A 17,500-nucleotide genomic window follows, 5' to 3' on the forward strand; every position below is an offset into this window, starting at 1 on the left:
CATCAGTGTGTGAATGTGTGTGTGAATGGGTAAATGTGGAAGTAGTGTCAAAGCGCTTTGAGTACCTTGAAGGTAGAAAAGCGCTATACAAGTACAACCCATTTATCATTTATCATTTATTTCAAGTTCCAACAGGACTTGGCGCCTGCACACAGCGCAAAATCTACCCGTGCCTGGTTTACGGACCATGGTATTTCTGTTCTAAATTGGCCCGCCAACTCCCCTGACCTTAGCCCCATAGAAAATCTGTGGGGTATTGTGAAAAGGAAGATGCAGAATGCCAGACCCAAAAACGCAGAAGAGTTGAAGGCCACTATCAGAGCAACCTGGGCTCTCATAACACCTGAGCAGTGCCAGAAACTCATCGACTCCATGCCACGCCGCATTAACGCAGTAATTGAGGCAAAAGGAGCTCCAACCAAGTATTGAGTATTGTACATGCTCATATTTTTCATTTTCATACTTTTCAGTTGGCCAACATTTCTAAAAATCCCTTTTTTGTATTAGCCTTAAGTAATATTCTAATTTTGTGACACACGGAATTTTGGATTTTCATTTGTTGCCACTTCAAATCATCAAAATTAAATGAAATAAACATTTGAATGCATCAGTCTGTGTGCAATGAATAAATATAATGTACAAGTTACACCTTTTGAATGCAATTACTGAAATAAATCAAGTTTTTCAAAATATTCTAATTTACTGGCTTTTACCTGTATTCAAGTGAAGAAAGCGTCATATTACGCACCTGATATGAAGTGTTCGCTACACAGACGGACTCCATTGTCGGAGGGTTCCCACCAGGGCTCACTTTTCTTCCACTGGCTTCTGGCGCGATTTATGACTGCAACCCACTTTTGTCGTCTTTCAGGATCTTTGGGAAGACGGTAAAATTCCCTCGCCTTCCCATCTCCTCGTTGGTTCTTGCATCCCGGCGCACAACAGCTGTCTACCATAGTTTGGCAAAACAAGAAACTAATATTTTGCTCGCGCTTGCTCCTGCCAAAATGGCGTTATTCACAGATATACTTTAACTAGATTGCCTGCGCGTGCCTACAGAGCGGCCGTTTTGGTAGGGGCAAAGTCAACATCAGAACATACGCAGACAGTGCTAGCGGCGTGCCTACGTAGCGGCCATTTTGGTAGGGGCAAAGTCAACATAAGAACTTGCGCACAGTGCTAGCGGCGTGCCTACATAGCGGCCATTTTGGTAGGGGCAAAGTCAACACCAGAACATACACTGACAGTGCGAGCGGCGTGCCTACGTAGCGGCCATTTTGGTAGGGGCAAAGTCAACTTCAGAACATGCGCAGACAGTGCTACACACACGCACAATCTCACCTATGAACTGCTATTCTCTTGTTGAAATTGTTGGCATAGTGTGCGACCGTATGCAGCACAATATTCAGGCGTTCTTACAGTTTCCGTGGCTTGTACAACCACTGAATGTCCCCACTAGCTTATAGGCTCATCCTGGGCACACCTCTCCACGTTCTACCTATTCATGTCTATGGCTTGTTTATTTCACGCGGTGTATGCCGGGATGCATGACGTCATCTCCCAGGGCTGTCTGAATCCGCAATATAATAATAATAACAATTAAACACACATTAAAAATATACAAATTAAGGCACTTACAGTACATTACAATTGTTCAAACATTAACGACGGTAAGCAATCAATATTTTTATGTATACAAAAAATGTTAAAATAAAAATAAGAAAATACAAATACAGTACAGGCCAAAAGTTGGAACACACCTTCTCATCCAATGCGTTTTCTTTATTTTCATGACTATTTACATTGTAGATTGTCACTGAAGGCATCAAAACTATGAATGGAACATGGAACATGTGGAGTTATGTACTTAACAAAAAAAAGATGAAATAACTGAAAACGTGTACTGAAGAGGAGGCTACGCCGGATAGTCGAACCTCGGATTCAGGAGGAACAGTGTGGTTTTCGTCCTGGTCGTGGAACTGTGGACCAGCTCTATACTCTCGGCAGGGTCCTTGAGGGTGCATGGGAGTTTGCCCAACCAGTCTACATGTGCTTTGTGGACTTGGAGAAGGCATTCGACCGTGTCCCTCGGGAAGTCCTGTGGGGAGTGCTCAGAGAGTATGGGGTTTCGGACTGTCTGATTGTGGCGGTCCGCTCCCTGTATGATCAGTGTCAGAGCTTGGTTCGCATTGCCGGCAGTAAGTCGGACACGTTTCCGGTGAGGGTTGGACTCCGCCAAGGCTGCCCTTTGTCACCGATTCTGTTCATAACTTTTATGGACAGAATTTCTAGGCGCAGTCAAGGCGTTGAGGGGATCCGGTTTGGTGGCTGCAGGATTAGGTCTCTGCTTTTTGCAGATGATTTGGTCCTGATGGCTTCATCTGGCCAGGATCTTCAGCTCTCACTGGATCGGTTCGCAGCTGAGTGTGAAGCGACTGGGATGAGAATCAGCACCTCCAAGTCCGAGTCCATGGTTCTCACCCGGAAAAGGGTGGAGTGCCATCTCCGGGTTGGGGAGGAGATCTTGCCCCAAGTGGAGGAGTTCAAGTACCTCGGAGTCTTGTTCACGAGTGAGGGAAGAGTGGATCGTGAGATCGACAGGCGGATCGGTGCGGCGTCTTCAGTAATGCGGACGCTGTATCGATCCGTTGTGGTGAAGAAGGAGCTGAGCCGGAAGGCAAAGCTCTCAATTTACCGGTCGATCTACGTTCCCATCCTCACCTATGGTCATGAGCTTTGGGTTATGACCGAAAGGACAAGATCACGGGTACAAGCGGCCGAAATGAGTTTCCTCCGCCGGGTGGCGGGGCTCTCCCTTAGAGATAGGGTGAGAAGCTCTGTCATCCGGGGGGAGCTCAAAGTAAAGCCGCTGCTCCTCCGCATCGAGAGGAGCCAGATGAGGTGGTTCGGGCATCTGGTCAGGATGCCACCCGAGCGCCTCCCTAAGGAGGTGTTTAGGGCATGTCCGACCGGTAGGAGGCCACGAGGAAGACCCAGGACACGTTGGGAAGACTATGTCTCCCGGCTGGCCTGGGAACGCCTCGGGATCCCCCGGGAGGAGCTGGACGAAGTGGCTGGGGAGAGGGAAGTCTGGGCTTCCCTGCTTAGGCTGCTGCCCCCGCGACCCGACCTCGGATAAGCGGAAGAAGATGGATGGATGGATGGATGGAAATAACTGAAAACGTGTGTTATATTCTAGTTTCTTCAAAATAGCCACCCTTTGCTCTTTTTCGCACACTCTTGGCATTCTCTCCATGAGCTTCAAGAAGTAGTCACCTGAAATGGTTTTCACTTCACAGGTGTCATAGTTTTGACGCTTTCAGTGACAATCTACAATGTAAATAGTCATGAAAATAAAGAAAACACATTAAAATTATGTGTGTCCAAACTTTTGGCCTGTACTGTACATAAAAAAATGAAAGAGAAATTCTAAAATTAAAAAATATATATCAAAACAACTTAAATTGAAACAAAATGGAAAATAATTCAAGGGATTTTCTACTTTACTACCATCTTCCAAGATTGTATTAAAACAATGAAATCATTAAACCAAAGTTGTTTGTTTTCACTTTCAGAAATCAACCTTTATATATGAAACATTTAGCTTGCTACATAATATGGTAAATAGGGACATCTCTATACCTTTGTCTTGTAGCCAATCTCTGACCTCCTTACGATAATAAATGTGTAGCATCACATTCCGAAATTAAATTATTCACATCTTTGAAAGCACAGGTGTCAAACTCAAGGCCTGGGGCCCAGAACTGGCCCGCTACATAATTTTATGTGGCCCGTGAAAGCCTGGAAATAATGAGTTAATAAAGTACTTTATCTTTTCTTACTAAAGGTATTTGTTCTTTCCATTCTGATATTTAAAAATAACATGTACTGCATGCAATTTCATATCTTTTCAACTTTAATTTTATCTAATAATGCAGCAAAATATTACATTCCAAAACATTTTTTGTTCAAATAAAAATAAATACTTCAATATTTGCTTGACTTATAATTTCATTGTTAGTTACCCATCTAATTGTACACTGTAACAATGACAATAGATGTTAAGGTAAAATTCTGGGATTTGAGCTGCCATTTTTTATTTTATTTTAATTTAAAAAATAAAAGTTTTTTAAAATCGTACAAAAAACTTTCGGACCGTTTTTCCATATACATTAACACACTATAAAAACAACAACCGTATATTTTATTGTGGAAAAACTGTCAGCTCTGTTGCATGAATTTTATTGTAAAAAAAATAAAAAAAATTAACTATATATATATATATATATATATATATATATATATATATATATATATATATATATATATATATATATATATGCACATTATTTTATTTATTTTTTACTAAAACTGGTAAAATTCTGGAGACTGAGCTGGCAGTTTTTTGCAGATTTTTTTTAACAGTGTATGTAAAAAAAAGATTCTAATAATCAAATGCAAAGACAATTATAAACATGTAATGTACAGGTATGCATTAATATTGATAATCCATTCACTATTAGAAGCGGCCCTCTGAGAGCAACCATAACTGTGATGTGGCCCTCTATGAAAACAAGTTTGACATGCCTCTTCAGATAACAGTTGTCAATTATAATGTTACATTTGTATTGTTGCAGTTACAAGGGCAGGCTTCATCTTAAAAAAAGAGATGTGAGGCTCAGTTGCTAGCTATCTAGTGGGCATCACAGACAAACAAGAGATGAAAGCTGTAGATTACGCTCAATTTGAATAAAGGACAACGTGCATTTAAATACTTTGCATTCCGAAATTCTTCACCGGTATTAAAACTGACTATACTATAGACAAGTTTGGCGGCACTTTGACTTGATCCAAATCTCTCGTTCATCGGACATTCTAATAGCTCATATGAGTAATTTCCACCATTTCAGAGTGCCACGGCAAAATTACTGCCGCCACACCTTCAAAATAAGTTTTTTTCTTTCTTTTCTCCATGAGAACATTTTTTTTTTAATTTAAGTGATGTATGAATGGATATAACGTTTATAGTCTATTATTTACGTACGTTTGGCTATAATAAGTTTGAAAAACAGCTCAAATATCATAAAAACCTTTCTCATTGCTTTATTTAGAGAGAAAAAAACGTGCATTAAAATAGCCTGACAGAAATAGCTGGTTGCGCACCTAAACGAGAGGACACCCGTAAGGAGAGAAAGTTTTAAAAGCTAATTTTTTAAGCTAATTAATGCATTTCTTTTTCAAGCCAGTGGAAACTACCCTAAGACTTTTGACATTACTACCGACAATGACATCTAATTTTTTTTCCGGGCACTCCAGTTTCCTCCCACATTCCAAAAATATGCATGCTAGCTTTCTTTCTTTCTTCTTTCTTTAGTTTTTTTCGAACATGAACACACTTACCGCATAATACATCACACAACTTCATAACATTTCACTTTACATCATGTCCGAAAAGGAGTAGGAAGAAGCATATCCTACCCCTTTCAGAGCGTTTACAAATATATACATTCATTTACTGACTTCTTTTTGTAGCACATTGACATCCGTGAATGAGTAATACAGCAGTTTTGTAATACATAATTAAGTCAGTCATGATAAACATACTGAGATGAAGAATATCTTATTTTCAATAAGGTTGAAAGTGTTTCTCGTAATTCTTCTTCTTTGTACTTTGTAAGCACTATTCATTTGAACAACCTCTTGAACTGGATCATATCAGTACAATGTTTAACTTCTTTACTTAATCCATTCCGTAATTTAATTCCACATACTGATATGCTAAAGGTTCTAAGTGTTGTACGTGCATACAAATGTTTTAAATGGGATTTTCCTCTAAGGTATATTTCTCCTCTTTAGTAGAGAAGAATTGTTGTACATTCTTTGGTAGCAGGTTATAGTTTGCTTTGTACATAATTTTAGCCGTTTGCAATTTTAGCAAATCATCGAACTTCAGTATTTTTGACTCAATAAATAAAGGGTTTGTATGTTCTCTATATCCAACATTATGTATTATTCTAATTGATCTTTTTTGTAGCATGGTTAACGAATCAAGCGCACAGTTGTAGTTATTTCTAGGGATGTCCGATAATAGCTTTTTGCCGATATCCGATATTCCGATATTGTCCAACTCTTAATTACCGATACCGCTATACTGTATATAGTCGTGGAATTAACACATTATTATGCCTAATTTGGACAACCAGGTATGGTGAAGATAAGGTCCTTTTTAAAAAAAAATTATAAAATAAAATACGATAAATAAATTAAAAACATTTTCTTGAATAAAAAAGAAAGTAAAACAATATAAAAACAGTTACATAGAAACTAATAATTAATGAAAATTAGTAAAATTAACTGTTAAAGGTTAGTACTATTAGTGGACCAGCAGCACGCACAATCATGTGTGCTTACGGACTGTATCCCTTGCAGACTGTATTGATATATATTTATATATAATGTAGGAACCAGAATATTAATAACAGAAAGAAACAACCCTTTTGTGTGAATGAGTGTGAATGGGGGAGGGAGGTTTTTTGGTTTGGTGTACTAATTGTAAATGTATCTTGTGTTTTTTATGTTGATTTAATAAAAAAAAAAAAAAAAAAAAAAAAAAAAACCCCGATACCGATAATTTCCGAGATTACATTTTAAAGCATTTATCGGCCGATAATATCGGCAGGCCGATATTATCGGACATCTCTAGTTATTTCCCCATATTTCTACACAGTAACTTAGATATGGTAACACTAGTGAGCAGTAGAGAATATGAAGTTATTTTTGGCCCAGCACATATTTTGCTTTATTCATTATTGAAATGTTTCTTGCCACCTTATGTTGTATATGAGATTTCCAGTTAATTTTATCATCTATTAATACTCCCCAAAATCTGGTTTCTTTTACCATTTCAATATCTACTCCGTCTATTTGTATTTGTGTATGATGCTCTTTTCTACTCTTACCAAATAGCATTATTCTGGTTTTACTGAGATTAAAGGATAGTCTGTTTTTGTGAAACTTCATTGGAGACTGTAAATTGTCCATAGACATGAATGTTGGTGTCAATGATTGTCTATCATGCTAATTTGAGTTAGCTTGCCTATGAGCTAGTCCATTGTACATTAGCATTAAGCTGGCGGCATTACAGCTCAACCTTCATTCTACATAAATGTATTGTTTTTTTCAGTTTATTCCAAAGTAGATTATTAATCTAACGTGATTCCTACAGGAATGTGCACTTCGTGTGTATATATAATGTACTTTCTTTAGTGTGGTTCATTTTACAATGACTTTTTTGTGAAGAATATAAACAAAACATAGTTGTTGTTTTTTTTACAAATCTAACTCAAAAGGACTGTTTACATATTTGGCAAACTAATTTGCAACATTAAAGTATAGCCTGAGTTCTGATGATATAAGAAAAAAAAAGGTTAATATTAATATTATGAATGCCATTAATAATAACTAATAACATTTGTTTTTAAATATACATAAAACACTTGTTTAGCCTTTTTAAAGAAAGTATATGCATCAGTGGCCTAGTGGTTAGAGTGTCCGCCCTGAGATCGGTAGGTCGTGAGTTCAAACCCCGGCCAAGTCATACCAAAGACCAAAAAAAATGGGACCCATTACCTCCCTGCTTGGCACTCAGATTAAGGGTTGGAATTGGGGGTTAAATCACCAAAAATGATTCCCGGGCGCGGCCACCGCTGCTGCTCACTTCTCCCCTCACCTCCCAGGGGGTGAACAAGGGGATGGGTCAAATGCAGAGGACAAATTTCACCACACCTTGTGTGTCTGTGACAATCATTGGTACTTTAACTTTAACTTGAATTGCAAATCAAAATGATCATGTCATATACAGTATGATGATGTCATATTGACTAGGCTCCTAGCCAGGTATATGGTGGCAATCGAGGGCAGTGGTTCTCAACCTTTTTTCAGTGATGTACCCCCTGTGAAAATTGTTTTAATTCAAGTACCCCCTAATCAGAGCAAAGCATTTTTGTTTGAAAAAAAGAGATAAAGAAGTAAAATACAGCACTATGTCATCAGTTTCTGATTTATTAAATTGTATAACAGTGCAAAATATTGCTCATTTGTAGTGGTCTTTCTTGAACTATTTGGAAAAAAAGATAGGTTTTTATTTACATTTATAAAGGATTTGTGAATTGTTGCTATTTTTAGAATATTTAAAAAAAATCTCACGTACCCCTTGGCAGGGCCGGCCCGTGGCATAGGCCGTATAGGCAAATGCTAAGGGCGCCGTCCATCAGGGGGCGCCACGCCAGTGCCACAAATGTTGGAGAAAAAAAAAAAGTTGGTACTATTATTTCTAAGTACAAAAAAATAATCCCACGTTAATTAAAATGCAAAGTAAAGCCTATTTAATAGAAATATTATTTGTTACAACATTACGCACCCCCCTCCTCCCCCCGCACGGTGCGCCCCCTCCCTTCTGTATCATGACTCTTTTTGGACGTCACCACATCAAAAAATCAACACAAGATGTCAAAACGGCCAAAACTGTCAGGTGCCCAGGGAAGAAAAAAGAGAAAAGAAGAGGAGGAGAAACGAGAAAAGACAGAGGTAGCAGGTAGGTAACGTTAGCCTACATGAAATTATTTGTCCGTTACAGAATGTGATAGTAACCTGGCTTTTTAGCATTAAGCTAATCTTACATGATTCGGCAATTGTTAATCAATAAATAGCTAGTTCTGTTTTAACGTCGGGTTAATATTGTGGAGGGGGCTAAATTGTTATGGAAAATAATAATGTAACGTTAGGTAATTACAGTACTCCCACCTTACATTCCTCAGGGACATTTGTATTAGATCTTTTAAGCAGGTGTTTTTTGTTTACATTGTTATTGCCTTCTGGTTAGCTAATGTTTGCCCTGCAGGTAATAGTCACTTTTCCACCCCTTTATATATTAGGTATAGTAGTAAGTAAAAAAAAAAAGGTCAAAGACAAAGCTATTCGGGTTCTTGTGAGTATATACACTTCACTGCCGATGTGGGGGGGCGCCACCTAAAATCTTGCCTAGGGCGCCAGATTGGTTAGGGCCGGGCCTGCCCCTTGGCATACCTTTAAGTACCCCCATTTGAGAACCACTGATCTAGGGGAACCCTGCATTTATTATTATTTTTTTCTAGGTAGCAAGGCTTTGGAATAGGGTACAACTTATCTCGGTACAATCCCTTGTTTTTATTTTTATTTTGTACGATCCATTTTAAGTTTGTTGCTCGCTTTCACATTGTAAACAAAGCCTTTATCCAACAAGTATGTCTACCTAGCCGCCACAATACATTGCAAAATCATGTGGCCTTTCCTTTCCAGCCCTATCATATATTTATAAATTACCGTAGTTTCCGGATTTTAGAGCGCACCGGTGAATCATCCACTAAATTTAAGGGAAAAAAGTTTACATTTATTAGCTGCACCGGATTAAAAGCTGCAAATATATACATTGTGAAGTAAATTATTTACACATATTTAAAAAAAATAAATGCTTAATAAATACCTTAATTTTTTCCAAACAGTGTCTGTAACACGGCTGATCAAACAAAAAAGATGTCATTGTTGCTAGCTCTCCAATCCACTAAACAGACTCAATAACTCCACGGTGACGTCCTGGTGAATTTACTGAGGAATTTACGAAACTGACACAATACAAACAGAATGCCATTGTAAGTTAATAATACTAGCACAGACACTCGTAAACGTGTTGCCAAATTAGCTAATGCTAGCGACGCTCGCCTGATGACATTACAATAGCACGTACAAATATGCATGAAAACATTCCTACAGACATCACACATGGGATGGTTTAGTAAGTCAGAATTGTTTTAGTTATATATTGCAAAACTTAAAAACGTTGCTTTGACTCATGAAGAATCCATACGAGTAGAAACGCTATGGACGATTACTAGACAGAACGAAACTTCTACTTCCGGGTCAAAGCTTTAAACAGAAGGAAACACTTGTAGGCATTCACCCAGCAGCACCTGCAGTGAGCAAGCCCGTCTAAAAGATGGCGCCACAGCACGAACAACAACACACCATTCAAGTGTCTTTGCATGTGCTTAATGAAAAGTATTTGCACTACGGACCTCAGTGAAGAAAAATCCATAAATTAGCCGCACCGTTTTATAAGCCGCAGGGATCAAAGTGTAGGAAAAAAGTAGCGGCTAATAGTCCGGAATTTACGGTATATTAAAAGACTGACAGTGAAGAAAGCCGAGTAGACATATGTGCTTGTGTCCAATGTCCAGTAGGACATCACAAGACCAATTGATACTCTTTTTAATTGCATCTGATATTAAGTCCTGGATGACAGATAACTTTTTACAGCTTAACCAGGACAAGACTGAAGTCTTAGTCATCGGCCCTGAGAATCTGAGGGAGGAACGCATATAAAACTACAATCAATCAATCAATCAATCAATGTTTATTTATATAGCCCTAAATCACAAGTGTCTCAAAGGGCTGCACAAGCCACAACGACATCCTCGGTACAAAGCCCACATAATCATTGTCTTTAACTCCATCACTACAAGTTTTCGACTCTGAGCTTAGTTTTGTACCATATATAAAAACTTAAAAAAAAAAAGGTTTTTATCATCTTAAGAATATAGCCACAGTTCGCCCAATTCTCTCTAAGGGCAACACAGAGACGCTAATGCGTGCTTTTATTACAAGTTGTATAGATTATTGTAACGGCCTGTTTTATGGTCTTCCTAAAAAGGTTATTGCACCTTTGCAATTACTCCAAAATTCAACAGCACGTGTTCTGACGAAGACCAGAAGGCGGGCTCACATTACACCAGTTTTAAAATCTCTGCATTGGCTCCCCGTGTGTTTCAGGATCCATTTTAAGATTCTTCTTATGGTTTATAAATGTTTTTATGGTATTGGGCCTTCTTATCGTTCAGATTTGCTTTTACCCTATGAACCTTCCCGGGCCCTGAGATCCTCCGGCACGCATCTTCCAATTCTTCCAAAAGTCAGGACACAAAGTCACTGGATGGCATTTTTCCACCATTATGGCCCCCATCTATGGAACAGCTTGCCGGAGGACCTCGGGGCTGCGGAGAACGTTCATGTTTTAAAAAATAGGCTTATTTTAAGACCCACCTTTTTGATTTGGCTTTTACCTAATATTAATTATTTTATTGAAGTCATTTGTATTTTACTTTTTATCCTATTAGTCATGCAATATTTTATTTAGTTCTATTTATTTACTGTATATACATTTAAATTTTTCTATTAATCTTCATATGTCTTACTTGTATTTTATTATTTATCTCTACTCATAGTTCTTACTATTTTACAAGTTTTATTATTTTTATTTTCCACCGTTCCTCAGATGAGCCATCTGCCTCAGGGGTTATCAGCCGTGCTTGTGGGGGCGCTTTTGTGTCAGTGTCCTGGTGGCCAGGGTCTGATGACCTCCTTGTGCAGATGGCTACCGTGATAGTGTTTACTCACATGTCTCCTCTGTACTGAGCCTTGCAATCATTTGTCCATATATTGTATTTGTGTGTGTGTGTGTTTGGTATCTGTGTCCGTGCGTACGTATGTGATAATGGGGGATATGGGTCATCAGGGTATTTTTAACTTAGTAAAGCACTTTGCATTGCATTTATTTTATGTACGGAAAAGCGCTTTATAAATAAAGTTTGATTGATTGATTACGAGTACAGGCAAGTCAGACATAGACCGAAGCGTACGAAAACCAAATCAATAATGTAATGTAAATCCAGTTAATCCATACTTGCCAACCTTGAGACCTCCGATTTCGGGAGGTGGGGGGAGGGGGAGGGGGTGGGCGTGGTCGGGGTAGGACGGGGGCGTAGTTGGGGGCGTGGCTAAAATGGGAGGAGTATATTTACAGCTAGAATTCACCAAGTCAAATATTTCATAGATTTTATATATATATATATATATATATATATATATATATATATATATATATATATATATGAAATACTTGACGTTCAGTGAATTCTAGCTATATATATATATATATATATATATATGTATTTTATTATATATATATATTTATTTTATTATATATATATATATATATATATATATATAGAATAAATACTTGAATTTCAGTGTTCATTTATTTACACATATACACACACATAACACTCATCTACTCATTGTTGAGTTAAGGGTTGAATTGTCCATCCTTGTTCTATTCTCTGTCACTATTTTTCGAACCATGCTGAACACTCTGATGATGCATTCTGTGTGGCACGCACAAAAGTGCTTTCATCAAATGCACTAGATGGCAGTATTGTCCTGTTTAAGAGTGTCACAACATTGCTGTTTACGGCAGACGAACTGCTTTACGGTATACAAAAACGTGACTGCTGTTGTTGTGTGTTGTTGCCGCGCTGGGAGGATGTTAATGAAACTGCCTAACAATAAACCCACATAAGAAACCAAGAACTCGCCCTCCATCATTCTACAGTTATAACGTTATTGGGCAGGTATGCTGTTTATGTTGTGGGTTAGCGGACTCAGGTCCTCATGGACCTGAGTCCGCCTGAATTTCGGGAGATTTTCGGGAGAAAATTTGTCCCGGGAGGTTTTCGGGAGAGGCGCTGAATTTCGGGAGTCTCCCGGAAAATCCGGGAGGGTTGGCAAGTATGAGTTAATCCGTTCCAAACACCGCAAACTATAAACACAAAATACAGTTTATAGAGAATTATTATAGTTTTACATGCATAAAACAATGTGAAATACATATAAATGACAATTTAACATCACATTTACCTTAATGAAAGACGAAGATGGCGATTGTAGAAGAGGGAGGAGCCAGCCTGACACCGGCTTTCGTACTTTGCTTTAAGTTCTTTGGCCTCACGGTGGCTTATTTTGCTGTCTCGTTAAAAAAAAAGGCCCTACTGTTGAATCATCAACGTGAGGGATTCTTTAAGGCACTTGATGAGCTTGTTAATGTGTATGACCACCCAGACGGCGGGTCGTACAAAACCTAAGGTCGTCACAGTGAAGGACAGTCAGATTCAAAAGTGCTCATAAGAGTCTGGTATTCTCTCTGGTGGTCCACAAGGCGCCGGAACACTTTGTACTTTCTTTGGTAAAAGCTGCAAAAGAGGTTGCATGTTATTATATTTAAGTGCAGTATTCCATAGTATTTTATTACTGACAATTTGACAGCTGATAATAAAATACAATACTGTAAAATCACTTATTGGACATGTTTGTATCTTGACAATATTTAGGAAATAAGGATGAAATACCTCTGAAGGTTGTGATCAGGCACGACGACCTTTCCCACCTTAGCCATTTTGGACATTGCATCCTAAAGGAATGCAAAATAAGTGCAAATCAAACATGTTGTGCGCTTGCTTGACCCAGTTGGAGGAAGGAATAGGGTTGCAGCGGTTCTGCCGCCGCTCAGCTTATGACTTATGCAGTGCGCGGCCTCTCTGCTTTCTAAAGCCGCACAACGGCGACCTCGGCGGATCAGACACAACAAATGTCGGCTGCACTCGCCAGTTGGAAGCAGGGATTGACAGGTGCGGCCCAGCCCCGAAAATATTGCCTTATTTTTAGTGGATCTAGCTTAAAGGATCACCATTCTTTGCTGTTATTAGATCTGCCGCTCAGAGATCACTTGACCGGCAAAAAGATTATTCAGCAGCGCGAGTCTTAAATACACAAGTCTGACTCTCATGTGTGGAAGCGCTGCAATGTTGTGTATTATCTTTTGTTGTGTGTGTTGCACCCAGTAGAGGGAAGCAGTGAGTCAGTGCTCCAATGATTTCCATGGCCACAACATTAGGTACACAAGCACACTGTAAACCAGGCGTGTCAAACTTGTTTTCATCGCTTCTAACAGTGAAAAATACACAGTATGAATATAAATGTGTATGTATAAAACATGTGTATAACTCTATGTATTTGATTATTATGTCTTTTTTTATGTACACTGTGCAAAACAAAATCTTTAGATTGTACTGTTAAAAACTGGCAGCTCAGTCGCCACAATTTTGCCGTAATATTTGCTATTTAAATTTTTATTTTTATTTTTCAGCATATAAAATAAATGCATGGAATTACGGTGGCAGAGGGGTTAGTGCATCTGCCTCACAATACGACGGTCCTGAGTAGTCTTGGGTTCAATCCCGGGCTCGGGATCTTTCTGTGTGGAGTTTGCATGTTCTCCCCGTGACTGCGTGGGTTCCCTCCGGGTACTCCGGCTTCCTCCCACCTCCAAAGACATGCACCTGGGGATAGGTTGATTGGCAACACTAAATTGGCCTTAGTGTGTGAATGTGAGTGTGAATGTTGTCTGTCTATCTGTGTTGGTTCGGTGATGAGGTGGCGACTTGTCCAGAGTGTACCCCGCTTTCCGTCCGATTGTAGCTGAGATAGGCTCCAACGCCCCCCGCGACCCCGAAGGGATTAAGCGGTAAAAAATGGATGGATGGACGTAAGAGACTAGACGTATAAGATTTCATGGGATTTAGCGATTAGGAGTGACAGATTGTTTGGTAAACATATAGCATGTTCTATATGTTATAGTTATTTGAATGACTCTTACCATAATATGTTACGTTAACATACCAGGCACGTTCTCAGTTGGTTATTTATGCGTCATATAACGTACACTTATTCAGCCTGTTGTTCACTATTCTTTATTTTAAATTGCCTTTAAAATGTCTATTCTTGGTGTTGGGTTTTATCAAATAAATTTCCCCCAAAAATGGGATTTATACTCCAGTGCGACTTATATATGTTTTTTTTCCTTCTTTATTATGCATTTTCGGCCGGTGCGACTTATACTCCGAAAAATACGGTACTGAATCAGTGCAAACAGAAGCTAGTACTTTCCCATTCATTTTTCTTTACAACTAAAGTAACAGATAAACCCTTCAAATTGTAATGTTGTACTTCAAAACAGTCAGCAGCAGTCAAAAGTTAAGGTACCATCTCTTTCTAAGCACAATATATTGCTTTGACTGGTATTGTATATTTGCATTAGTTGGGATTTTCCTCATTTTCTATTGAAATATGCACTCCTCCAATTGTACAATGAGCTTTTCTGATAGATATTTCAGTATCTATTAAAGTCTTGTGATAATCACAGTGTGTTGTACCTGTATAGTGCCATGGTCCCCAGATGCACATGCTCCCAGGACTGCTGCTCCCACCAACACAGCCTCCGTCTGGTCGGGCAACACAACAGGCAACCCTAGAAAGTGATTTTCAAAGGAGTATCTATCAATTCCTCCAGGAATTTGCGACGTCACCATTGCGCCAATTCAAGCAAATTCAACAAATCCCAGCAAATTATGCGCCACCTTGCAACTTTGTCCGACGACCGCAACTTCCCTGCTCATTTTGGCCAATCAGTGTCATTTTCGCCAATGTAATTTGTCTCTGAAAGGTGCTTAAACACGCACATCAACTCTCTTATTAAAATGTATGTTTGTTGCATGTAACAAAATATCAACTCTTTATGCCCAAACGGTACAATTGTCGTCTTCTGTGTAGCTCAGACCGACTTTCGGTTCCTGTCTCCAGCGCTAAGCTAACTGGGTAATATAGTATATACCAGGGGTCGGCAACCCGCGGCTCCGGAGCCGCATGCGGCTCTTTGATCACTCTGATGCGGCTCAGCAGCTTACTTGCTGAACCCCCCAATTTTCCCGTGAGACTTCCGGAATTCAGTGCCTCTCGCAGAAAGCTCCCGGGATTAATATTCACCGATTTTCACCCTTATGGCTATAATAAGGGTGTGCCATAATGGTACAACATTTGGCACCCTCTACAATATCTATTAATAGAGTGCCAGTCCAACACATGTTATACAATACACATCTTTTCCTGCAGACGTACGTGACAGCAAGGCATACTTGGTCAACAGCCACACAGGTTACACTGACGGTGGTCATATAAAACAACTTTAACACTCTTACTAATAATGCGCCACACTTTGAACCAAAACTAAACAAGAATGACAAACACATTTCGGGAGAACATCTGCACCTTAACACAACATAAACACAACAGAACAAACACCCAGAATCCCATGCAGCCCTGACTCTTCCGGGCTACATTATACACTCCTGCTACCACCAAACCCCGCCCCCACCCCAACCCTGCTCCCTCACACATCAACCCGGAAGAGTTCGAGCTGCATGGGATTCTGGGTATTTGTCCTGTTGTGTTTTTGTTGTGTTACGGTGCAGATGTTCTCCCGAAACTTGTTTGTCATTCTTGTTTGGTGTGGGTTCACAGTGTGGCGCATTATTAGTAAGAGTGTTAAAGTTTTTTTTTTTTTTATACCGCCACCGTCAGTGTGAGCTGTGTGGTTGTTGACCAAGTATGCCTTGCTGTTGCCTACGTGAGTAAAGCGAAAGCCCCATACAACGTGTGCCTGATCAAGCATGCTGACTGTAGTAGGTGCTATATGCTGTACTATCACGGCACGCATGACGTTGACCAGCGCCATTCAATTAAAACTCGCGTACCGCACCAGCATTCAAATTCCACATAAAGGTATGGGCAGCGTGTCTGAGACCCCTGGTTATACATAGCACAAAGCAAAAAAAACAACTTCGTATGCAGTGTTATTTCATTTAAAATTTCAAAAAAAATTTGCGGCTCCCATTGTTTTCTATAATTTGTGAAACTGGTCAAAATGGCTCTTTGACTGGTAAAGGTTGCCGACCCCTGGTATATACACATGTGCTGCCTAGTTAACATATATTTATTTCAGCTATGTCAATTAAGAACATCATCTTATTTGGAAGCATTTACATGACAGCGATATTGATAATTTCTCAAACGTTTACCAACAAAAACGCTAGCTCTTTCAGCTAATTTGCAGGAATAAACCATTGTCATATTTTGGTATTTGACACATGCTAACTGTTGGCATGCTAATGTTAGCTTTTTTACCTTTTTAAAATATTTTTACATATACGGTAATCATGTATTTTGTTACTTGACGCTATCTGGATATAGCGTGCTAACTGGAAGCATTTTAGCTCACCTTTGGCTTTGCTATCGAAATTGCATGTTCTAGTTACTATTACAGTGGAACCTCGATTTAAGAATTTAATTGGTTCTTGAATATGTTTCGTCAATAGAAAAGTTTGTATAGGGAAGCAGAGTTACCCATAAGAAACAACATAAATATGAATAATAGGTTCCAGCCTCTATAAAAGTCTATATTTTAATTAAGGCTTGTACACTTTGAACACAATATTAAGTACTATACAGTACTGTATATCAAACAAACACAAGGCGTTGAATGATCAACATTCTGTGTAATAAAAAAGTAGAAAAAACCACAAGAAGCTGTTACAAGAAGTAACTATGGTGCCCTCTCACAAACAAAATCACAAAAATCCTTAACTTCAACAACGATATTGCTACAATAACAAACATTTAAAAATGTAAAATGCACACATATTAACAACAGCAGAGAACTGACAAGAAATCAGCATAAAAA

The 17,500-nt window shown here is 39.0% G+C and overlaps 1 protein-coding gene across 3 annotated transcripts in view; it reads right to left on the bottom strand.

The window, feature by feature from the left end:
* The window catches only part of fggy (FGGY carbohydrate kinase domain containing), a 59,957-nt gene that overhangs the window by 9,580 nt on the left and 32,877 nt on the right, over positions 1 to 17,500 (bottom strand). The window contains exons 14-16 of one of the 3 annotated variants that reach the window (XR_009811914.1): positions 15,138 to 15,232; positions 13,275 to 13,336; positions 12,787 to 13,118 (exon numbers count right to left, since the gene is read on the bottom strand). Coding sequence is in view for 2 of the 3 variants with exons in the window: in XM_061934069.1 (XP_061790053.1) it covers positions 13,016 to 13,118; positions 13,275 to 13,336; positions 15,138 to 15,232 (260 nt within the window). In the remaining variant the exon portion in view is untranslated. Of the gene's footprint in view, positions 1 to 748; positions 1,317 to 12,689; positions 13,119 to 13,274; positions 13,337 to 15,137; positions 15,233 to 17,500 lie in introns of those variants that run through there. The other 2 variants (XM_061934069.1, XM_061934081.2) reach the window with 2 other exon arrangements.

The sequence above is a fragment of the Nerophis lumbriciformis genome, linkage group LG03 (genome assembly GCF_033978685.3).
Source record: "Nerophis lumbriciformis linkage group LG03, RoL_Nlum_v2.1, whole genome shotgun sequence".
Lineage (NCBI taxonomy): Eukaryota > Metazoa > Chordata > Actinopteri > Syngnathiformes > Syngnathidae > Nerophis > Nerophis lumbriciformis.